At 35.0% G+C, this 26,335-nt stretch overlaps 1 protein-coding gene across 16 annotated transcripts in view; it reads right to left on the bottom strand.

Annotated features, from left to right (window-relative positions):
* Positions 1-26,335, bottom strand: part of SPAG9 (sperm associated antigen 9) — a 110,450-nt gene that overhangs the window by 27,163 nt on the left and 56,952 nt on the right. For 7 of the 16 annotated variants that reach the window (XM_019730983.3, XM_019730991.3, XM_074320531.2 and 4 more), the window contains 11 exons: positions 18,511-18,718; positions 17,848-17,947; positions 13,623-13,744; positions 9,121-9,132; positions 7,882-7,896; positions 7,365-7,422; positions 6,298-6,450; positions 5,751-5,802; positions 3,445-3,575; positions 1,517-1,573; positions 302-475 (listed from right to left, as the gene is read on the bottom strand). In XM_019730983.3, coding sequence (XP_019586542.1) covers positions 302-475; positions 1,517-1,573; positions 3,445-3,575; positions 5,751-5,802; positions 6,298-6,450; positions 7,365-7,422; positions 7,882-7,896; positions 9,121-9,132; positions 13,623-13,744; positions 17,848-17,947; positions 18,511-18,718 — 1,082 coding nt within the window. The remainder of the gene's footprint in view (positions 1-301; positions 476-1,516; positions 1,574-3,444; positions 3,576-5,750; positions 5,803-6,297; positions 6,451-7,364; positions 7,423-7,881; positions 7,897-9,120; positions 9,133-13,622; positions 13,745-17,847; positions 17,948-18,510; positions 18,719-26,335) is intronic. The other 9 variants (XM_019730987.3, XM_019730993.3, XM_074320535.2 and 6 more) reach the window with 3 other exon arrangements.

Below are 26,335 nucleotides of genomic sequence, written 5' to 3'. Positions count from 1 at the left end.
TTCAAACATTTAGCATAAATGCTTATATAGGCCTTTAACATTTCAATTAATATTTACCCATGTTATAATACCAGCCAAAAGGAGACATTAAAAAGAAAAATTCCTTCTTTTTATGAAAACTGTGGAATGTAATTTTTATAAAAGGTGTTGACTATAAGTAATTTACTTACAGGTAGTCAAGTTACAGAAATACTCTATTTATACATTTATCAGAATGCTTACAGCTGATCTGATAAGCAGCAAGAACATTCTGAACTGTTCATTTATTTAGGGCACAACCACTAGTCTAGAAAATACTTACTCTTCACTAAGGAAATCAAAGGCTTTGGACTTATCGCCAGGGAGTTGAGATAAGGTGCTACTTCTTTTCTTAACAGAAGGAGTAACATGAGAGGTGGGTGCATTATACTTCAGATTAACAGGTGGTTCGGGCTTCTTAGTAGTATTGCTTGAGGAGCTGAAAAGTCGGCTGAAACTAAAAAGGAAAAAGTGAGTGTGTGTGTGTTACATGTACTGTGAAGAACAATCTATATTTTCTCACAAATTCCAGAGTGCTTTTACAAGGCAGTGAGTTAGAAACCGGCAAAAAGATTTTTTGTAGTCACACAGTACAGCCTTAGCAATAATTCACAGCCAAACACAGACATTTAGGAAAGAGAAGCTATTGCTTAGCAAGATGGATTCCTGGTTTGTTAATTAGCAATTCACACTATAAAAGGAAAAGTTCTTAAGTACAGGGAGCTTCCCATAACGAAGAAATAAAGATGGCTCCTTTAGCTAGCTCCTACTTGGTGCAGTGTAAAAGTGGTGGTGAAACAGCAAGGTTATGGCTGCATAGTTTGAACAGAAGCTTAACACGCCAGTTCTAAAAAGTCATAATAAAGTACTGCAACACATATCACCATTTTAGCACACATCTTACACATTTTTCATATTAAGCTCTATTTAAATACTATTTTCACATCCACTCAAAACAAAAACAAAAAAAACAACCCACAACACTTCTATTAAACAACAGATTCACCAAAAAGGGGTAAGTATTAAGCAGTAAATGCACAGCACTTCTGGCATGAACATAACTCCAGTCCAAAACAGACACTACTCAAACCCCACAAACACTAAATTTCTAATCTTCACTTTGTAAAGTTCCTTATAATCACACAACCAGTGAGTCAGTTAAGTATTTAATGGGGATCTAGGTAATTATCAACTCCATGAATAATTCCCCATTGTTTTATTTAATTTAGCAGAGGATTCCACCAAATGCATAACCAACGATGCGGCTTACGACAGCATTATTTTTGTCCTCAAGAACAGCCTTACCGATCTGGCACACTACATATCAAAAAGAAAAAGTTCAGTTTAGCTGTATACCTCAAATTTACGAAAGGAGGGGAGACGGGGCGGGAAGGAGGGACTGAGTAAGGAAGGAGACACCAAATCATTCTTGAAAATAAGTTTTGACTATAATCTTGTCTCAAAATACTAATGTGTTTGTGTATTTTTAGATACTTACAACTGCCAAATGCTTGACCTTTTTTTTTCCTGCATGGCTGGGTTTTCTCTTGATGCTCTACATTAAAAAAGAAAGAAAAAGAAAAAAGTGTGTTATCAGTGAGGGGTTCTAACTTTCTAGCTAAAGAACGGAGGACCCAAGAAGTTCATGGGCTACACAGAAGAGAGTCAACAATTAAATTCAGTAAGTAATTACTTTGATATAATGTGTCAGTCAGTCTGCTAAGGCAACAACAACTTAGATAAATAAAATACTATCCCTCCCTCAAAGAGCTCAGTCTACTGATAAATATGAGATTATTACCTGTGCTGGATAGACAGCTAACATGCCTGAATGTTAACATTTAAAAATTTTTATTGAAAAGATATCCTCCAACTCTCCCTTTTATCAAAATATGACCTTGTGAATTCCTGTCTTTACATAAAGCTTTCTACCATCTTATACTCCCAGCTCTCACAACTTTACTGTTCTGGTGGGTCATTTTTCACAGGACTAAAACTTTTCCATCACTGAAAAGATGACCAGGGAAGGGGATAAACTGGATTGATAGGTAATTCAACAAAATTTCAGAAAATAAGGCATTCCAAACTGATTTAGTAAGGTGGGAAGGATTCTGTCATTGCTGTGAAAGCCCCATTTTCACTTAAAAAAAAAAAAAGATTAAATTAAAAACATCTTTTAACCCAATGGAAAAAAGTTAAAAGTAGCTACCATTTCTTTTCACTTGTTGACTGCCACGTCATGGCTAGAGTTAAAAATAGCAATGAAAAGTGGAGCCTGCCTATATGCCTCAGTTTTTGAAGTATTTATTCATTACTTCTTTAATATCCATTAAATGCTAGAGTTAACACATTTCTGAGGACATTTGTTTCTTTGTCCAATAAAGGGGAAGGGATTAAGAAGTACAAATTGGTAGTTACAAAATAGTCATGGGGATGTAGGGTATAGCATAAGGAATATAGTTAATAATATTGTAGTAACTATGTATGGTGTCAGATGGGTACTAGACTTATTGGGGTGACCACTTCATAAGTTATACAACTGCCTAAGCACTATGCTGCGCACGTGAAACTAATATAATATTGCATGTCAACTGTAATTAAAAAAAAAAAAAAAAAATTTTAAGTATATTGATCTCTTTCCTTCTTGGTAGCTATAAACAATTATAATTTTAGCAAATGGTAAATATTGTATACGAAAGAGTTCTAGTATGACATTAGTAAAGGACATATAAATTGGTAAACACATGATATAATCATAAGGTTGTAAAAGTTGAAGGTTAGGAAATATGTTCATAAACTAAAACAAGTGTCAGTGTATACTATTATTGGTAAATCTGATATGACAATCCAAACTCAAAAATATGGGTAAATTAGGGGATAACTAATTTACAAACTTTTCACGAGTTCTTTCTAAATGAAAGGAATACTTTTACTGAGAGTATGACCGTTAGATGGCAGCATCAGAGGTGCGATTTAAGATCTAACGGACAAAGACCTCAGTGGAAGTGGTGTTTTGTGCAAACAGTCAGAAAATGGGGGTGCGGGGGGGTGGGTTCAGTAAGAGTACTTTATAGGAAGACAGAATAAAAATGATTGTTTCCTATGTGAAATTCTTATCTTTTCTTGACATTATTGCAAAAGCAGTGTCAATTTCTACATTCTTTTGAAAAATGACCATCATTTCTAAGTAATAACAATTGCATTTTAGAGGTCACAGAAACATTCTCCAAGAGCCCTACTGGTCCCAAAGGCACCCACTTTGATATCACATTCTATTACTAATTCCAAGTGTTACTTTAGAAAGTCTCTCCTAGTAAACAGGGCAAGGGGCTTGGATCTCCAAGGCAGGACTCTAATTCTGAATGAAGGAATATTCAAAACTAGGAAACAATACTAGAAAGCACCAGAGGCACTTCTCATACAAACCGAATCATCTCTGTCCATCGAACAGCTTCCTGAAGCTCCATCAATCTCTCTTTATACTGGTTTCTCTCCATTAGAACACGGGCCATTTCTACTCTAGTAAAACGCTTCCTCTGGGCTGTGGGAATATCACTCTATAATGAAAAGAAGACTACAGATCACTCTGGGAGCATATATCTGTTTTGGTATTATCTTAAACTTAAGTAAAATCTTTAAGCTTTTAAATATTCCTTAATGTCTACTCTAATTGATCAAAGTAAAATAGCTTTATAAAAATAAAATCAATAGATTTAAGTAATTACCTATGACTGAAAAGATAAGAGGTAGACTATTTCTTTTTTTTTTAAATATTAAAAAAAAAAATTTTTTTTTGGGGGGGGGGTATTAGGAACAGTGTGTTTTTCCAGGACCCATCAGCTTCAAGTCAAGTTGTTGTCTTCAATCTAGTTGTGGAGGGCACAGCTCACTGGCCCATGTGGGAATTGAACCGGCGACCTTGGTGTTATGAGCGCTGCGCTCTAACCACTGAGCAAACTGGCCACCCTATTTAATTTCTTGATATAAATACAGATATTTGAACATAAAGGAAATACAAAGAGTATTGCATATTTTGAACTAAAACCAAAAGAGTTAACTGCTATCTATATAGATTTAATATGCTCACCTGGAAATGTTGCTCACATTATTTTAAATTCATTCTATAACAAATTGTAGTCATTCAGAAATTAATTACAAGTTAGTTCCAAAAGAGGTTCATTTATGTCAAACTACCAATCCATATGCATACAAGGCCAAAGTACAGTATAAACTCATCGGGGAGTTACCAAGGTACCCAAGTGTAAGAGTCACTTAAACACCAACAGAAATACAAGATGGACACAACTGTATCAATCAGAATTCTTCCTAGGGAGAATAAGGGATGTTGAGTATGGTAAGACCAATCGAGCATGTTCAATTCAACTTCCTTCTACTGCTGATTTCTAAAGGCTCCTCCTGAGGAAGGCTGGATTAGTTGTAAAGCTTTTGTTTTGCTGAGTAGAGTGTGCACATTTTGGATCAAAGCTGCAAGGCTTGGGACAGTAAGAAAGAGGCGGAGCTTAGCCTTTAGCAGCCTCCTCCATTGTTCTCTAGCCACAGAACATGGCCTCTCTTTTAAATAGACGTCAAAGAACAAATGATTAGAGGACTCTGAGTTTGCAATACAGCAATCCCATTCCTAGGTATATACCCTGGAAAAACCAGGAGACTTGTGCTACAATGTTCATATCAACAGCATTGTTTATGGTAGTAAAGCTGAGAACCTAAATACTCATTAACTGGAAAACAGAAATACAAATTGCAGTATATTCATACAATGGGATATTATAAAGCAGTGACTGTGAGTGAAGTATATAGCACTATATTACAACACAGGTGAATATCAAAAGCAATACTGAGTAATAGAAGACTCCAAGATGAAATACAGTATAAAACACAAAAACAACGAAAATTAAACCCTACTTTGTATGAATACATACATATGTAGTATAATAAAATAATTTTTTTAAGGTGAGAAAATGACTATAGGATAGTTTCCTGTGGAGGAGAGGAGCACAGGATAGCTTCAATGTTTGAAAATGTTCTAGCGCTTAGTTGGTTGATAGGTTTGTATTGTTAATTTATTATAATATTAAGTTATTATTAATAACTTATGTTACATATATTTTTATGTGTCAAATATTATATTAAAAAACAATTAAGAGATTGAAGGGGCACAAACTAATCATTCTGTCCAGGACACCCATGTCTCTGATGCTTGACTAGCAAACATCTGTTATAGGAAAGATAACCTAGTTACTAACAGAATGACTAGTAGGCTAATAAAATTGGCAAGAAACTAATATTTATTCTTTCGTATTTAAATATGTTGACAACAATATGGGCTAATTGCCCACTATTAAAGTTCTAGACTTCTTTTTAAGTTTCATACTATTAAACAATTTTTATTATTAAGCTTTTGTATTTCTAAGCCAAAATTTCAAGCAAAACAAAAATAAAAATCTCCAAAATGTCCCAGTTGGTCCTTGAACTTGAACATGCAGACACAGGTCAGAGCACAGAGCCACAGGGGAAAAATGAGTACACCACATGTAGCTAGAAAGCTTTGCATCTGGATACAATGTGGGAGCATAAGCGTATCTTACTCATGACCACAAACATGTCTTCTGATTTTCTTTATCATACTATATCCAAAGCTTCATTAATTAAGACTTCCCCAACATACCAAAATGTGGTAAGGTAAGGAAAAAATTCCAAAATTGTAAACCTACATCATCATCATCTTTTGCTTTTTGCCTTGCATCTTCAGCTTCTGCACGAGCTCTAGTGGGGAAAACAAAACAAAACATGTTATGTGAGTTGAGTTTATCTTTTCAAAGAATGAAAGAGTGGGTCAAAATTTTTAACCACCACTTTTTCTTTTTCTAAACAGACTATTTATTAAATTGCCTTCACTTAGGGGAATGTTATCATAGCAGCGTACTCAGGAAACAAAACAAAACTAAACTAAACAAAACAAAAAGCAGGCATTAAAGAAATTTGAATGAAGGAAAATAATGTCTCTAATTTCCTTATTAGCAATATTTGAAGTCCTTCCAACCTTTTTCACATCATGACAAACATAAAGGCGGTCCTATTCAGTAAATGGAGGGGCCTGCTCACGGCAGAGGCCATCGGCTGGGCACACTACCCTCTCCCAGGCAGCTCTTGGCCCTTCCTGGTTGAGAGGGCTGCAGGCCTGAGTCTCGGGCTCATACTACTCCTTTGTGGCACACTGGCACAGACAGTGTGGCTTAGAACAACATAGTGAGAACTTACTTCCGCAGCTCTTCCTCCAGTTCTTTGTTCTTTTCCTCCAGCTTCAGTTTGGCTTGTTTCACAGCCTCCAGTTCCCCTTGCAACACATCTTTCTCACAGGTCAGTTCATCCACTTTTGCTATCAAGTCATTCTTCACTACATTCAACGCATTTCTAAGAAATACATAGTTCAAGTGCATCATTACAAATAAATATTCTTTCCATCTTTCAGCTTTTTGTCCTGTAGACAAAGTAACTACATAATCACAAAGCTGAATAATTGAATACTTCAAAGGTATCTACCTACTGTTGTTTGTAGATAAAGGTAAAAAGAAACACAAAGCAACCATCTAATAGCATCCATAAGAGTATAGTTAATAAGGTCTGAAGATATTACCTGTTCAATAAAGTTAAGTTAATCCTTAAATTAACTTTTAATAATTAATGAGAAAAAAAGCCTAAACTGGAAAGAACTGAAAAAAATCTAAGATCTAGTTCCTTTTGGGTATATTGGGCATAGGACCTCGTTATACCTGTATTTCTTTTGGATACACACAGATGTTCCAAAATTGCTGATATAGCAAATTAATAATGGGGCACAATCTGCTTTTCCACCTGACTCAGGACCTGTACCACTGTAAGATTCCAATGTGTTTGAGGGCCTAAGACCCACAAATTGTACCTGAGAACCGACAGCTATGGAGGAGAACTCTGAAGAGGTGGGGTAGGAACAGGTCACGACATTTATGCAGAAATAAAAGAAACCTCAGGAAAAGCATACATACAACACATCACAATATTAAGAGAAAGGCATGGATACTTGTAGAATGGAAAGGAGGTGAAAATCTCTGCAAACTGAGCAACAAAACATATCCATCAGTGAACTTAGGCCCCATGATCTATCTGCGTGCGAGCACATGCGTGTGTACGTGTGCTGTGTGGAAGCATGAGCCCACACACAAGGAAGGGGAATGAGATGGGGCTGTGAGACTGTGTTAGTGCTGTGTTGAATTGAAGAAAATCACTGACTTGGATAAGGAGAAAATTCAGTGTCTCTTGTTCCTTGTTAAAATTTTATATATACTTACTTGGTTTCCAACAGTTGTGTATTTTCTAATATAAGATTCTCAACTTCACGGCCCATGCCTAGCAAAAGAAAAAGGATAAAAACTTTGAAAATAGATTTATCAAAAATTACATAAACATAATATAAGCTATAGTTGCAAATTTTATTCTACAAATTTTATGTCCTTTAGTAATCTGTTTGTCTATAATTTCATTTGACATTACCTACTTGAGCGGATTATAAAATTATAATTATCCGTCACAAAACAAAGCTAAAGATTTTGTTAGCCAATTCTTTATAACTGTTAGTCTATATTGTCGCATAGATAATATGTCAAAAGGATCAAGAGTTTTCTGACAAATATTTAAAAATGTAGCAGTATTTAGGGGGGAAAAAAGAACCGCATTAATACGGATCAGAGCATTTCCAAATCACAGTTGGTATTGTAGTCTTTTGCCTAAAAAGTAGGCCTTATTCATAGGGAATAGGCAGAAACTAGGCCAAGGAAAGATGGAACCCCAATGCAGATGAAACCTTACCAAAGAAATTATGGTCTTAAAGCCCATGCATTCCATGTAAAGCAAAAACAAAGAACAAGAAATGTTTTATGTAAGAAACAGCATGAAAATAGATCATTAATCTGTAAAGTTTTATGCATGATATGAAAAACATCGGGAACCACAATGCTATGGTTTAGTGCATAATGGTGTGCAAAGGACAAAAATTACGATGATTTCCTTCATTCATAAGGATGCTCGGATAGGTTACACCTAAAAACATGCTTTACTAATTATTTGCATATAATTAGATTGAAACCCCCATGTCAATAATATAAAGTTTTCTTCAAAGCACAACCTCTGAAATAATAATGTTCAGTCGTCACTTTATAGAATCATGTTTAATAATTTAATGAGTACTATAAGGTAGGCAGGTAGAGCATTTGATGCAAAGTCCAGCGTAGTGATCTTTGGGGAGAAGAAAACTATTTAATTTGCTACTCATAAGAAACTGAAGAAATAAAAAAACACACTAAGGAATATATCTCAAAAAGTTACAAAAACAAAAAATTGCAAAGCAAAAAACCAAAAACCCACCAGTCATTTATCCTAAGCTAATGTTGGAAAATCACATACAATGGAAGAAGTAATATTCATAACCCAGATAAACAGGAAAAAAATATTTCTAAAGAAAACTACATAAGGTAAAAGAGTTAACATGCCCCCTTATTTTTTAAAAAGGTAATGTTTCAAATGACTTAAGATAATTTAACACAAAACCAACCCAGGAATGCTAAAAATCCAATGCTCACATTTGGACTCATATTTTGTCTTTATTATAATTATCTCAAATATTCTCAAAGATCAGGGTACTTCTACAATGAAGAATTAAATATAAGAAATAGTGCTTATTTAATTATCCATCTATGTAGTCGCCAAAAACTGAAAATAAAGAAAAACCAGAAAAGTTTCCATATTCCAATTCCAAAACGAATTTTGACAAGATATGTTTTAAATACCAACGTTAACTTTTCAATAAAGCTACAGAGTCAGAAGAAATAAGGTTTAGACTGGTTTTAGAAAAGGTTATATAATGACTATATTTGCTATAAACTCTCAAGCATATAGGGAGATAAGCATAAAAGCTGAAAATATATGCAGGGCAAAAACAAAAAAATAGTTGAGCAGAAAAAAATGATGAGAAAGCACTAAATGAGAACAGCAGCCAAGAATACCTAGTTTAAAAAGCAGTAATATTAAAGTATTTAAAAGCATACACACCAGAATATTCCCCTGGGTAAGCAGCCCAAGAGAAAAATGAATGAGAATCTCAATTAGATTGTGTTCAAAAAGGAAGAACTACACTCATTTATTTCAAAAATGAGACAGAAGAGACAATAAAATTGAAAAGATGTAGAGAAACCATTAACTCAACACAATAAAATGTAAATATTATATGTATGAAAAAACTGAAATATCTAGTATATGGGAATCATATCCTATAATGTATTTTCTATAGTTTACACATTCCTAATGAAGAGTACTCTTAAAATCTAGCATATAAATTTAGTATATCATCAATAGAACTGCCCAAAATTCTCATTTTGAAATATTCAGTAAACACTAATTCATAACTATAAGAAAAACATAACTTGAAGTGGCCCCATTTCTGTTCAAGACTTCAACCAAGCAGAAACTTAGGGCTAACATACTTGGAAACTTTACCTATTAAAACAGGAAAAACTACTTTTTAAAATCACAGACATCTCATTTGGATTTTAGCACTGAGCCTCAAGCTAGGTTCATGGATGGGCTTCCAAATTATGTGTTAATCTCTTGAGAAAGTATGCGATTTTATCCAATTCTGTGTGGTCATTTTCCCAAAAGCACACTGCTTGCTTACAAATTCTCCAGTAAAGGAGTTTTAACCCCGAAAGGTTAAGAATCACAGATTTACAGGTGAAACAAAACTGTTAGAATTATTTAGAAATCCACTCACTTAGTTGCTGCGCTATGTACTAAAAACTCACCAGTGAGAAAAAGACACATTGTCTGGGCCACACTGAGACAGGTACACAAAAATTATAGCACAGTATGAAGAGTGGCATAACAAATACAACGCAGTGCTATGGGGACACACTTCAAGGCCAAGTAAGCTTTAACTAGGGGATCAAAACAGAACTGCTAGAGGAGGGTGTGCCAATTAAGCAGAGGCAAAAAGGAGACAGATTTCTTTTTTAAAGAAAGGAAACAAACAATCCTTTGTGATTGGTTGTGAGGGAAGAGGGAGAGATCTAGGATGGAGAACAGAGTGGATGGTGAGGTCATTCATTCACTGAGTTAGTACATGTTGGTATAAGAACAGCCTTGGGGGACAGGACAAAAAGATGATGGCATATAAAGTATAAGCCCTACAAACCACCTTAGAGGTGTCTATGGGCTGTTTGACAGTAATAGTTGGGGGCTCTAGAAAAAGATTTTAGATGGAGATAAAAACTTTTGGAGTAAGTGGCCACGAAAGCCAAGAAACAACAAGAGCAAATAAGATATCCCCAACAAAGAAGCAGGCCTGGGCCAGGAACACTGATATCTGAAAGATGGGCAGAGGAAGACAAGCCTGCAAAGAAGATTGAAAAGCAACAGTCAGAGTCAGAAAAGAATGCTGGAAAGTGTGATATCTCAGAAATCCAGCAAAGACAGTTTTAAAGATAAATGCTATCTGAGAAGCCATGTGAAATAACTGAAAAGGAACTGCTGGGTATAGTAAACAAGAAGGTTTACTGTTTCAGGCAAGGTGAGTGTCGGGGAGAATGCCCATTCAGATTGCAGGTCAAGTGGGACTGGGGAAATCCTGCCAGTTAAAAGGAGCCGCACTTTTAAGAAGTCTGTTTTGTTCACTGATGTATCACAAGCATCTAGGATAGTACCAAGCACGTAACAGATACCTCACTGATATTGCTACACAAAAGCATGACTAGAAGAAATGGGAGAGGAGTGAATGATAGGGTGGGTAGCTACTGAAGATAGAGGGTCAGAGGAAGGCAGTATTTTTATTTTTAAAGGGTGAAGAAAGACCTGAACATGTTTAAATGATAATAGGACATAGTAAAGAAAGTAAAGTAGAAAATATAGAAAATAATCAAGAGAAAGAAAATCCCAGCAGAAGGACGTAGGAATGTATGATTTCCAAGTTCTAGAATGTGGCCATGGGGAGTAAATGACTAAAGTGAATGGAGAAAGGGATCAAGGAAAATAAAGTCAAAGGATGAAACACTAACCAAGATAAAGGACAAACTGAGGCAGAAAAAGTAATCTAAGTACTGAGTACATGTATGATTGCAAAAATTTATATCCACATCAAATATATTTTGATGAAAGGAAAACTGACTCTGGGTGGTGAACACAATGGGATTTATACATGATGTAATACAGAATTGTACACCTGAAATCTATGTAACTTTACTAACAATTGTCACCCCAATAAACTTTAATTAAAAAAAAAATTTATATCCGCTATTAAGAGAGTTTTGCAATAATGATTAGAAAAATGAATATTGAATTATAGAAATGGACTATGTACTTATTTATCAACCCTAGATCAATTAAAGAACTTTAGGAAACAGTTTTGTTAGTTTAACTATATTCCACTTAGTGAGTATTACACCTCAAATGCTATCACTGAATCGTACAGAAGATAAGCCAACAACAAACATGTGCCTTGGAAATTTCATTTACTATCTTTGACCAAAAAGTATTCACGTAGGCGTATGTTGCTACATTTATAGTATTGTTTTAAAATCTTCTAATATGAAACATTCTAGAGATAAATATATCAATATCTGCAAAAGGGAAAGGACAGTAGTTTACAGTCTATTTCTTATTTTCAAAGTGGAAAGAAAGGAAACCACAGTATCAGGATTTTGCTTTTAACCTATTTAGTATGCTTAATTTTCTGACTTAAAGATGGAAGCTTTCAGAAAATACTTGATTTAAAAGACCACAATTATTTTTAAGTACTATATGGCTCCTCAACTCTTTACAAAAAAGAAAGTTTGGGCCACCAGCCTCAAAAACCGTATTATTCAATATTGGATTATGAGGCAGCAGAGTGTACAAAATACATCAAATAGTACTTCATTCTGGTTAAATACAAAGAGGCAGGATGAAGGAAATTTTTGGGGTGATGTACACAGCTCTATGCATTTGTCAAAATTCAAAAAATTCACCAAATTTACTGTATATAAATTTGAATATAAATGTAAACATTTTAAAATTCTTCTTTCTAACATTTTTTGTATCTGTCCCTCAATTTTGCCAGGGAGTCAGTTTCTCAAACCAATCAAATCTTAAGAGGAACTTTTCATGCATAATTTAATGTTAATTAAAGTTAAAGTATAAATTTAAATGTAAAAATGGGGTATTCTTTAAGAATTAACCTTTTAGACCTCCTTGAGAAATGCGAACTCATTCAATTGTTTCCAATGTGTTTACTTAGATTTTAATGGTGGAAGTCTATGTCTAACTAAGAATAGTTAATTTTATGTAGTTTCAATCTCTTACTAGACAGACTGTGAGCTGTTTGGGCAGAACTTATGTTTCCTTCAGAAAATACTCCAAACTGTCAAGGACATTAACTGGTAATCAATAAATTTAACACAGAGGCATAGGCTTTTTTAACAGGTGGTTTCATGGAAGCCCCAGCTGCTTTTTTTTTTTTTTTTCAGGAGGGTGCAGCTCACAGTGGCCCATGCGGGGATTGAACTGGCAACCTTGTGTTATTAGTACCACGCTCTAACGAACTTGGCTTCCCCAAGGTATAGACTTTTAATGCTATTAGGTTTCCAATTTCTGTACAGTCTTAAGTTATAAGAAAGTTACACCAAAGCTACTTGACACGTCAGAATTATGTAATTATTGTTGAAAGGAACTTTAGAGATCACCTAGAGCAGGAGTTAGCAAACATTTTCTGTAAAGGGCCAGATGATGAATATTTTAGGCTTTTTAAGCCATATGATCTCTGCTGCAGACTATTTAATTCTCCTGTTGTAGTGCAAAAGCAACTACAGACAATAAGTAAACAAATGAGTGTGGTTATGTTCCAATAAAACTTTATTCACACACATAGGAGGTGATCTGAATTTGGGCCATGAGACAGAGTTTGCCCAACCCCTGAACTAGACTCCAGACCCTTCATTGATTACACAAAGCAAGTGCGGCCCAGACAAGTTAAGCTGTTCAGGGAAAGGTCACCAAACAAATAGCAGAAAAGCCAAATGCAGTATTGTTTTCCAACCAGGTGTTCTTCAACAACACAAACTCATTTGAAATGATTACATTTCCCGTAGAGCTGAAACAGAATACTCAGTGAAATCTCAGAAAAATCAAGGGTTATAGTTTATTTCATTAAGAGGAACAGAATTTAATGAAATCTATTTTAGTCAGGAACTAACTATCCATCAATACACACACACACACACACACACACACACACACAATGTGTAATACTAATCTTGGAATACAGCACAAGTTCAATATATCATGTTCTATGAAGGCAAAATACAAATTTAAGTGCAATTCAATTTTAAAAATATACATGTGCAAAGATGCTTTCATTTAAAACTTTTCATGATCTCAGAGAATATATTACTATTAATTACCTAAAGGTGCAATACCTCTGGTACCACACTAAGCAGGTAGGACATTTTAAAAGAATTTTCAATTAAACCATTTTTAAAAATCTACTTGTAAAACAGTGTGCTACTTCTTCAGACAAGCTGTCATACCTAGTAAATCTGCTCCTTCATCCACATCTCCAATTAGACCTGAGCCAGCTGAAGACAGTTCTTCAAAGAGAGATTCTGTATTGCGATCAAAAGCTTTGTTCTCTATGCCTTTGGTGGGAGTGCTATGCAACAAAAACAACAGAACCCAATCAACAAATACTATGAAGACTTTTTTAACATTGCAAAACAAATACAACAGACTAAGTTAAATAGGAATTTTTTAAACCTACAATTTACATTTAATACAAAATATAATTTTAAAAGGTTTCCTAAGAAATTCCCATTAAACTCTACAGAGATAACTGGTAAAGAAAACAGAATGCTTTTGCAGTGAGATTCTAGCAAACATATGGCATCACATCCATGAGTAAAAGAGGCAGGATTCAAACAAAGGCAGTGAGGTTTCAGAATCCGTGTTAACTACCATGTTCTATGTTGTCTGGGTATGAACTGGCATGGTTGTTTTATTTTTCTTTTCAGGGCAACTTGACAGTATCTATTGAAACTTTAAATGCAAATACCAATAAGCCAAGAATCTCATGTCAAGAAAATGTCCTACAAAAACTATCACAAAAAGGCAATTATGTATATAAAAGGAGGGTCAGGGCAGCATTTTTAGTAGCAAAAAGCTGAAACCACCCAAGTTATCATTAATAGGGCACAGACGAAATAAGTTATGGATATATACATACACATAAAGTTGAAAATTTTTAACTTTATAGTTAAAGACTTTAAAATAGAGCCTTATAAACTAGAGAAACCCATTACATAAAGGTATTTTTTAAAAAGCAAGTTACAAAACATAATCCCTTTTTTGCAGAGCTGTAGAGGGACGTGGGGAAGTATGTGTATGTTTGTGCATTAATGTTACAGTAATACAACAAAGTCTATGCAAGATTTCCAATTAAACATAGTGAACTGAACATAGTAATTTATCACACAATAATTCAGAAACTCAATTCAAGTGCCAGTGAAGGAATTAAAAATGTATATACTCACAAGGACACAAGGAATAGAAAAAGAAACTACAGCAGATGAAATGTGAAAAAATTCTGTAAGATGGAAAACAGATGGGCAAAGAGTACACACTGATTTAACAGACAAGAGAAAGCTGAAACCTAAGCCACTGGGGCTTAGGGAGGAAGTCAGTATGCTGCCAGAAGCCCTGAAAAGCCTAGGAATTGAAGGAACCAGCAATCTGCCGAGAGAAGCAATGCAAGGTGGAACATAAAACTAGAAGAACGGGATGAAAGACGACACAGGACGCAGTATGGCACCTAGATCCAATCTTCTAGAAGAGGGATACCACCCTCCTCCCAGCATAACTCCCTGAACAATGGAGGCCAAGTTTAAATGTTATAGGTAGGATACTGGAGAATCAGCATCATTTACTTCAGTATGAGAAAACAGCCACAGAGCAACAGACATTTAAAGAAGGCCTCTGTTATAAAAGAACCCAAAACAAATGGACTGTGACAGAGGCACTCGGAACAAAAGGTGAAAATGCAGGCAACAGCAGAAACTTAAAAAAAAAACAGTTATTTTTCAGAATAAATGTTGAAAACAAAAAAATTTTAGAAAAAACAAAAATCAGTGAGGGTTGAAAGATAAAGTTGAAGAAATCACCCAGATATTAGAACCAAAAATAGAAGAGATGGAAAAAGGGGAAAAGAAATTATGAGGGTCCATCCAGGCTGTTAAATATCCACTTAATAGGTGTTCCAGAAAGAGAGAGGAAATAATAAGGAAAAATAGAGAAAATTTCTCAGAACTGGGAGATAAGAATTTACAGATGAAAAACTTACTGCATACAAGAACATACAAGAGAAGACTCCTATACCAAGAACGTCATCATAATTTTTTAAGAAAGGAAAACTAAAATAGGGATAAACTAAAGATCCTGAAAGCTTCCAAAGAGAATGTACAAAAAAAGCAATATCACAAACGGCTGCAATCCAAACTCAACATGACAATAAAACATGTCTTCACAATTCTGAAGGAAAACTTCCCGAGGTTTTCCAACCTAGAATTCTGAATCCAGCCCAACTATCAATCATGTCTTCTTCAAATAACATTTGTCACATTCAAATTCTCAAAAAATTTACTTCCCAGGCCACCTTTGCCCATAAAGCTAGTAAGAAGATATTCTGTTAAAACAGCGGCATAATCAAGAAGCAAGATGACAGATCAAGGAAAGAGAAGACACAAAAGAGGAGAGAGATGAAAGGAATTCCCGGGATGATAGTAAGAGCCAATTCTAGGACAAGAGAACTTATCAACAACAGTCTTGACTGGAGAATAGAATTAAGACCCCAGGAGAAAGAGTGCTAAGAAACTGGTTTTGTGTTTGGCCATTTTGAGAATGGTTACATTTATGGTTTGAGGGTATCTGTCAGTGAATTAGTGACAGATATATAAGAAACGTAAGCAAAAGACATAACAACAACAAACACCTGAGTCTTTACTAATTCCAGAAAAACAATTGTAAAACAAAGAAAATGTAATCACAGTATATTCTGTGATTAGTATTTATATAGTCATAATGATATAAACAATGAATGTTAATTTAACAAAATTGAGATATTATATTGGGAGAATGAAAGGAAGGATGGTGGTTTAAGGAACTATATATCCTTGCCATCTTCCATTCTAAAATCAACAGCTAATGTGGCAGGCTTTTCAACCAGGATTCCTCAGCTGGTCCACAGAACACAGGAAATGATTTGAGTGACTATATTCTCAATTCTCCCTAAGAAAGTACATACATAGTTAACACTATTCTAGATGCACAGGAGTGTAAATAATCTATTAAATACAAGGGATACCTTAGGGCATTAGGCCTTAATTTTCTTATAGAATCCCAGCTGAGAAAGAGAGGGACCAAGGAAGACCAGCGTAAGGATGTGATTTAGATACCTGAAGACAAATAGCATAAGCTAGCTGAGTAGCGACAGACATTACCTCTTAGGAATGGGAATAAGGGGCAGGAAGGGGCCAGGGACTACAAATGCCCTTCATATTTTGTGTTACTATTTGACCCTAATACTGCATAAATGGATTAGTATAATAAAAATGTCTGATTTTTAAAAAGAAGTTCAGAATGACAATAGCACACAACTGTTAACAAGTAGCTGCATCTCCTAGGCTTAGGAGAGAATAGACAAGAAGCAAATATTACTTTTTATATTCTAAATTGTTTAAATTTTTAAATAAGCAATAAAGTAAAACATTTTTTTATAGGGCACAGTCTTTGAAATCAGAGTTTAGACTGAACCCAGCTCTGCCTCTTGCTAGCTTAGGAATCTTACACATTCTAAGTTTCCAGATCAGTAAAATGGGGATGAAGACTTCTGTTTGGTTGTAAGTGAGGTCAAATTACATCAAATAATGATGATGATAGCAATAATAGCAGCCAACGTTTATTGAACTGGGCACTTTGCCAGCAATTTAACATATACTGATTAATTTACCTCTCACAACCATCTGAAGGCAGTATTATTATAAATCCCTTTCACAGATAAGAAAACTTAACTTTGATTCAAATCTAAGGCAGGGTTTAAACCCCCAGTCTTACCCAAGGCTCATGTTTTTTATCACTATTGTATACTGCACAATGTCTAGCAGAAATCAATAAATGGCATGTATTTTTCATGGTCATTATTAATTAATTAAAAGATAAGATTTATGGAAGAAATTCAAAGGCAGTATTTCCTGTCTGACATCCTTGAACATCAATCTATTTCAGATGACCTTGATTAAGATGACATATAATCATTCTCTTCCCACCACTAAACAGCCCCCCCACCACCACCACCATGTAAAATGAGACTAATTTCTTCCAATAATGAGATCATTACACTTCCAAAGGGAGTACATTCTCTTCTTCCTGATCTGGGGGAAGGAACAAAGTTTGCTCAAATTGTTAATTCCCCCACTCCTGCTTCTATGTTTCCTCAAGTTCCAGAAAGTATGGGCTATCCCTTCGCTGTCTTTTTTCCGTCCTTCCACATGTTCCTAATCCCTGATGCTGCAAAGGTAACATTTCACAAAACATTTAAACCACGTACAATGTCTACTTTAAAAAACAGGAACCGGAAGATAAGACCCACATTTCTTCAACTAAATATTTGAAAGCATTTTGTCTGGTCAGAGACCAGAGAACAACAGTGTGCGTCTGAGAGGGGAGAAAAGGAAGCATGACGTGTCTATCTGACACTGGCAGTACCTTGAGCCTTTATATCCACTGAGGTCTTTGTCCATATCCAACTCAGGCGTGGATTCAATGATTGCTTGAACTTCTGACTTCTCTTCATTTTCAGCAGAGCCTTAGGAAAGGACAGGATGCCAAATAATGCATATATCACATATTGCCCCTAATATGAAAATCCTGTTGCTTCTATGATTGTAAACACATCATTTGATCACAAAAAAACTGAAAGAGTGGATACCAGGAAACAGAGGATTAGACAATACGTCATATATTCAATTAACAGTTAACAGCAGACACTAATAAATAACCAAAGAAAGTTTTCATGTATATTTCTTGAGACACAGCACAGTGTATCCCAGGCCAGAACTCCCTGTTTTCATTCCTATTTAAGGGGAGGTATATGGACAAAGCAAAGACAAAGACTGACGATCTAAGGCAGGGAACAGTAAAACATTATCCTGCTACCGTACAGGCTCTCTAACCCTCCAGCCCCCAAAATTTTTCTCTCCAAAACTTTAATCATTACCTCTTTTAAGCTTATTTACAATTGAGTACGACAAATTATTAAGCTATTTTATAAATCTAAAACAGCATCATCCAGTGATGAATTTTCTCATGCCCACAGCATCTAGATTTATTGACTGCTTTGCCAGTAAGTAAAGGAGGAGGGTGACTTACCTGTTGACGCATTTCTAGTTTCTTGCGCAACCTGTATTTCAATATGCTTGCTTATCTCTGACTTATTTGGTGTATCTGCAACCTTCACAAATCCTTCATTATCTTCCTTTAAGGGAGTATCAGTAGGAAGTGTTGCCACATCTGAAGCAGCTGTTGATGCTGGAGTGGTAGCTTTAGATCCTCCTTGGCTAACATCAGAAAGTTCATCCTACAAATAAAAATAATTACAGAGAAAAATTTTAAAAAAGTAATTTATTCTAAACCATTTTAAAAATGGGTTATAAAACAAACTTGCCGAGAGAAAACTCTATTTAAAAACAGTAATAAAGAGTCACTGGTTACCAGAGAAAATAATCTCTACAGACAATTCAAATAATTGGGAAATATTTAAGTAAATAACATTTTTTCAGACATACCTGAGATTCTTCTAAATAGAAAATTTGAAGATAAAAGTAGATTGGCAGTATTAGCAATACCATTATATCTTAATGTCCATATCAGAGTTTTTAAAGGCAGTTATAATAATGTACAATTATTTGATAATAAAAACCTATTTCCAAACACTTAGAGCATGTACTGTGTAGTAACTGCTCTAAAACAGCAGTGGAATAAGATTCTCAAACCTCAGGAGTTTTGTAAAAAGTGTTCTGAAAACATCCTGCTTACAGCTCATTTGAAGTATTTGTTAAAAGGGAAGATTCTAAAAGAACAAAAAAGGGGAGATTCTAAGTCCAAGTGTAGACTTTAGCAGTGAGAGATCAGGTAATCTGCATTTTGATAAGCAACTCAGGTGATTTATATACTCACTAAAATTTGATAACTACTATTCTAGGCTTCACAGACAGGCTTCAACAGCTACATGCCCAAATTGAGGTTATATGAAAAATTTGTGGACCACACATTTTTCTGAGTAAAGTATCTACAACTTTAATCAGATTTTCAAAGGGGTTTGTGACTCCAAAATCGTTAAAAACATTGTCCAATGGCTACCAATGAGGCAGTTCTTATAAAGCAAAGTACCCAGGTCTAAAGAAAAAAAAAAGGCTGAAAAAAGTTTACTACTAGTAATAATAAGGATTAAGGTAAATTTACTGAATTTACCATTCACTAAATGGATAACTTTGGGTGAATTATGTGTTCTTTCTATATCTATGTTTTCTCATCTGTAAAATAGAAATCATGGTATCTAAATCATAGAATTATTCTAAATTATTCTATATAAAAACTTAGCAATGGGTTCACGCATACTAAGAGTTTTAAAATGTTCCCTATAATTTATAACAATACATTGTACAAAACTGAAAATTTTGAAATGCATGCTTTTGGGGGGAAAATAAACATTTAATTTGTGCTATGGTAGGGATGATTATCAGTGATTTTTATTACCCTCTTTAAAATTTTATCTTTTATAACTTTCAAAGGACATTGTTAAAAATGCATTATGGTTATAAAAATAATGGAACCAAATCCAGGCAATGAAAAAAAAAACACCTAACACTATATATCAATCAAAAGTACATACACACGCTCCACAGCTTTATATTACCCTGCCTACAAGATTTAGGTTATTTTAGGTGCTGAGAAGAGGGTGTTCAAATTCAAATGTAAAACTATTCGAGTATAAGAAAACATTTTTGGCACATGGACGTTAACTATAAGGAAGGCAACCACACCTGGAGAACTTAACTTCATCACCAAAACTCTTAAGTTTTACAACATTTGAAACGTTTTCATCTCCACTGTCTTCTCTCAATATCAATATCTGATGTAGCACAAATTTGACTACCAAGAATAGCTGAACAAATATAAAACCAACAGCCAGATGAGAACGTAGGCTATGCAAAAGGAATTATATTTGCTATGCAAAGGGAGAGCTCTTTATCCCTTCAACAAGTCTGCTGGCCACAATTCCTATCCCAGGCTTCTGGGTTTTGTTTTGTTGTTCTGAAATAATGGGAAATGTAGAAAGTCACAGAATGTGAGGGCCGCACCCAGCATAGAGTTACTCTATTAAAGAGTCTTGAATATCTTAGCTCTACTGTTGGGCTTGAGCTCTAACACCCAGTTGAATCCAAGGGTTTGCTCAAGATCTTTCTCCTAATAAATCCTTGCTAGTCTCAATTTCTGTCAGTTTATACTGCCCTTGAACTTGTATAATAGTGGGTCAGCTACTGGTTATTTTATTGCTCATCATTATTTTAAGAAACACATATATCCATGATAGATATTGATTCATTTACTAAAAACAAAGTCCTGAGTTTCTGAGTCTATCAAAAGAAAAACAAAATGGTATGTCCAAAGTAGCATAATATACTTCCTTACAAGGAATTTTCAGTGACATAGGGAAATGCTTATATGTTAATTTGGAAAAAATGTATACTTTTTAAGAAATAATCAGAGATATACATATATACAATGTCATTTAACACCATAAAACTGCAAACAACTTAAATGCTCCAAAATAGGAGATTAAGCAAATTATACTACATCCACACAACAGAATACTATGCAGCAATTAAAAATGGTGTTATAGATGAATATTACTGAGATGGAAAATATTCAAAAATTTTACAAAGAGACTGAGAATTAAAACAGTTTTGTACAGTATGATCAATAAAAAAATATATGGCTAGAAAAATTCTGTTAGCACCTATCTGACAATTTTAACAGTGGTTGCCACTGGGTAGTAGGATGAGTGATTTCTGCTTTTCCTTTGCTCTTGTTAGTGTGTGTGTATATACACACACACACACTAAAAAAAGAAAAAAAAATATATATATATAGTTTTTTTAAGTAGAAAAAGTTATAAAAATCAGAATATAAATCTATATATGAAGCATGGTCTCAAAAAAAGTTTAAGTATATATAGTGACTCAATACAGTAAGTGAAAAATTTTTGCTGTTTATGATACTTTTGTTTCCAAATTTTTAATAGGTATGTGCTACTTTTACAAGGAAAAAAAATAGGTTCTAAACCAACTTGAGTTAGTATAACGAGATGAAATTATCTTTCAACTTGAAAGTTTTGAGAAAAAGAAAACCATTCATACTCTTTATGAATGGGGAGCTATCTATTCATTGCCTTGTGTTTAAGATAACTTCGTTGATCTGTCATCTGAAGTGCAATATTAACTATACGCTAATAGAATTAGCTAAATTGTGCAGCCAACTATCCTCTTCTGTGCATCCCCAATACTGCGCTGATTTCCAACGGGAAGAGAAGACAAAGCAAAGAAATAAGTAGTTCAATTCCCTATCATCTCCTCCTCTCTTAAAATTAAAAGACAAAATTGTTAACTATTTCCTTGACCTGGTAACTAGAACCTAATATAATAGCACCTGATAAAAATTTACTAAGTCATGCAAATTAGCTTGTTTGGAAGTGAGTCAGAAAAACTGACAGTAATATTCCTGGAGTCACAGAAGCCTACAGTGAAGGCAACTAGAAGCCTGGAGTCCCACTCTCGGTCTGTGCTTTGATGTGTACTCTAAAAAAATAAAAGTGTATTCTGTTGGTTAATCAAACAACCTGGTTAATTCATATTATGTTACCATATACATAAATTTCCACTCTTTGAAGCTTTAAAACATAATACCAGCATGGGCCAGGGAGCTGTGTCCTACACAACTAGACTGAGAAACAACGGCTTGAACCGGAGAGGGGTGGGGGAGAAGTGGAAGAAGGGGAAAAAATAATAATAATTTGAGGTCAATCTTGCACTTGTCATTCACCTCTCAAATAAAAGTCAAGTAGAGATATTATTTCCTCTTCCTCCTTATCATCTCATCCCCAAGGACTAATTATTTTTACTTAAGAAATATAAACAGTATGGCAAAAGCCCTCTTCCCCAGGTTCATTTGTGGACCTGGCAGTATGAAATAAACCAACCAGGAGTTCTTCTGAACCTAAAGGATTCAGAAAAGGATTGTGACTATGAACCTAAAACAAGAAAAGGACCTCAAGGTTTAGGACTACAAGGAGTGGTAAACTAGGATCTGCTAGAAGAAAATGAGGTTTTAAATTTGTCCTAGGCTATCCATATAACATGAGATTTATTTATCTGCAACTTATTTCCCTTTTACACTTTTATCACATGAAAATATTTTACACTCATTAAAATAGCTCACTGTGTGGGCTGTACTTCTGACAACTGGATCCCAAGGATAGAGCATGATTGCTGCAGAGGGAAAAGCTCTGAATTTTAAGGGAATAGTTTTCAAAAGAGGCATTTCTCGTTGGTCTCCCAGGCAGTTGACACAAGCTTCCAAGATTAGCAGGAAAGCACTAAAATGAGAAGTCTCTGTTACCATGTTTGACTGGGGGTACAATATTCTTCTATTGTATACCCTACGGAAGAAACTATGAAATTCAGCCCCTAACAATGCCTGCGAGTCAAGATAGAACAAAGACAAGCCTAAATATTAACCTATTAAAAGATAAAATATATCACTTTTGTTCAACAGTTAGCTTGTAAGATACCATGTGCAAAGTGAGGGAAAATTCTTACTAGGGTCTAAGTGCAAACTGGAAGAATTTATATGTGAATTATTCAATATAAAGTTATAGGGAAATTACATACTATTATTTCATATTCAATCAGTGGTTTCTGGAGACTGCCAACTCCTATTTTATTCCAGTCATAAGCCAGGTTGTGCTGTTTTGGCTAATAGTCTTGACTACAAATGCCACTTTATTTATCTGACGACCACTGGTCTATCAATTCTAGTTGCCTGATGTGATTTGGATATTCTCATCAATGGCTGGTGGGTGCTAAACGTGGATGCTTACATGGCTGTCAAGTCTTTCTGACAAATGTACTTATTTTGTAACCCCACTTCCCCCTCAGTCTTTAAGAGACTCTCACATTGTAGGCTGTGCATGTCACTGGAGAATGTCCACAAAAAGCAGGGACCTGATTTTGGGATCCCAGTGCTATAACTATAAAGGAATGGCAATGCTGTGCATGCTTAAGTTGTTAAAAGAACAGGTGTCATTCAAAGATGGTACACAAAACAGGCAACAAACACAGGAAAAGATGCTCAACATCACTAATCATCAGAAAAGCGCAAATCAGTATCACAATGAGGTATCACCTCACACCCATTAGCATGGTTACTATCAATAATAATAATAATAATAATAATCCATAAAATAACAAGTATTGGTGAGATGTGGAGAAATTAGAAATGTGCAGTGGTGGTGGAATTGTAAAATGGTGCAACACCTATGGAAAACAGTAAGTAGTTTGCATATAAAATTGAAAATAGAATTACCATATAATCCAGCTGGCCCCCTTCTGGGTATACAGATATCCATACTAATTGAAAGCAGGATCTTGAAGAGACATTTACACACCTATGTTCATAGCAGCACTATTAATGACAGCTAAAAGGCAGAGGCAACCCAAGTGTCCATTGACAGGTGAAATGAATAAACAATGAAATACATACAATGAAATGAGCAGAAGGACGGAAATCCTGTCACATGCTACATACAACATGGATGAACCTTGAGGACATTATGCTAAGGGAAATATGCCAGTTACAAAAAGATAAATACTACATGATTCCATTTATACGAAGTATCCAAACTAGTCAAATTCATAGAAACACAAAGTAGAGTGGTGGTTACCAGGGCAGGGGGGAGGGAAACAGGGGGAGTTGTTTAATGGGTATAGAACTTCAGGTTTGCAAGACAAGAAATATCTAGAGATCTGTTTCACAACAATGTGAAAATTCTAACATTACTGGACTGTACATTTAAAAATGGTTAAGATGGTAAAATTTTTCTGCGTTTTTTACCACATGCAAAAAAGAAAATAGGTGTCATTACTTTCAGCTTCACTTTAGAGACCGTGGTGAAAACAATCTGGTCGTTATGCCATTTTCCTACTTGTTTTAGAAATCAGGCTAAAATATAAGCCTTTACAAAAATATTTTCAGTTGTTCCAGTCATCAAATGCCTCATGTGCTCAGTGCTGTATAGAATACACACGTCATGTGTTATCTGGTGTTGCACTGTAGCTATTTATGTTCTGAAAGACTATAAAGTATGTTTACAACTATAGAAAATAAATTATCCTATTAAGGACAACTTAGAAATGCTTCACGTTTTCTAAGTAGCCTGACTCCATCTGAAGTAAGCTAAATAAAGGGGCAAGCAACTCTGCTACATAAGTTTGTCTTTTAGATTCAGAGACTTTAGCCCTAATGAAAGTAAAGACAAAATTACAAAAGGTAATAAACTCGTCCCGTGGGTCCCACTATAACACATTACCTTATATTTTAAATTCTACGTTGACTTTTTTCTCCCCAAATAAAAGTTAAATGTCTAAAGCAGCGGTTCTTAACCTCTTTTGATTTACAACTCTATGGCACAACAGAACGGTAAAATTCTGTATGTATATGTATTTTGTGGAGTTTCATAACTTCAATTTATTCCTAGAGGAGTCTATGACCCAAAGAAACAGAGAGCCGTATCTCTAGACACCGCTAGCTTAAATAAATCTAGATATAAATTATGATGTGCAGGTTCACGAAAATTCGTATTATTAAAGGAAAGGTATAAATGTCCGAACCCTGAGGATATTTCTGAAGAAAGGACACTATTTCACTGTCACAGACAAGCCTGTTGAAGGGCTTCCACCGACCCAGGTTAACCCTGACGTAGTGGGTAGGAGATGTCTCATTTATCTTTATGTACTAAGCGCCCCGCACATCAAGACTGACATGAAGTAGGTTCTCAACAGATGTTTGCTGAGTGGAGCTGAGTGGTGCCCTGATTGGGGCTGAAGAAATCTGTTCAACTAGGGAGGCAGAAACGGCGAAATGACACACTGGGCTGTATCTAGGATTCATCTAAGTTATATACATCGTCCTAGAAAGATATTTGTGCAAAGCATACTAGTTTTCTTACCTAGAGCTACATAAATGTAAACAGACTGAATTTCTATATGATTCACTATATTTTCTCTCCCTTATCTCAAAAGGCTGACTTCAGAGGAGGAGTCAATTATAGATTACAGTAAAGCCCTGACAACCACTGTAAATACTTTTCTTTTGTATTTCAGTGAATAACGTCAGTAGTCTTCCAAACTGAGCACTTGGTGTCTTGAAAATATCAGTTGAAGAGTAACCAATAGTATAACACTTTCGTTTACTCTGTGAAAACGTTCTGCAACACCATTCTCATATCCTGTTCTACAGCCTTCAGAGGTTCAGGACTACTGCTGACCTGGTAAGAGGGAAAGATTGTCAAGAGAAAACTATCATGTATTTACTAAATATTAGCATAGTTCTAGTATCTTTGGCTTGTACTACCGCCCAGGATGACAAGATCCATTTTTCTATTATCTAATATGTTACGATGAGGGTGTGTGTGGGGGGATTTATTTTGACTTAAAATCACCTCCTCTAAGCCTCTAGTTTAAGCAATTATAAGGCTCAGAAGTCACTACTTGGATCTGCTGTAGGTAAGATCCACTGATGGATACTAAAAAACTGGAAGTTTGAGGAGAAACAAGATATTTGCACAGTCCCAAGGTATATCCACCAAGATATTAATTATAAATGGGAAAATAGTAACTGCACAAAGGAGAAATCCCACACGCTCCAGCAGAACCAAGTGGTCAAGGTTAGTATCAGCCCTGAGGCATATTGCTTCTGCAGCATTCTTGCCAAAAATCTATAACCTCAATCTAACCATGAGAAATCATTAGAAAAACCCAGATTGAGAGAGATTCTACAATATAACTAGCTAGTACTCTTCAAGCCTCAAGGTCATGAAAGACAAGGAACTGTTACACACTGGAAGAGACAGAGGAAA

This window comes from Rhinolophus sinicus, chromosome 12 (assembly GCF_057876585.1).
Source record: "Rhinolophus sinicus isolate RSI-liver-muscle chromosome 12, RSI-T2T, whole genome shotgun sequence".
In the NCBI taxonomy this organism is placed as follows: domain Eukaryota; kingdom Metazoa; phylum Chordata; class Mammalia; order Chiroptera; family Rhinolophidae; genus Rhinolophus; species Rhinolophus sinicus.
The sequence above is the reverse complement of the archived record's forward strand: the minus strand, read 5'-3'. Positions and strand labels throughout refer to the sequence as shown.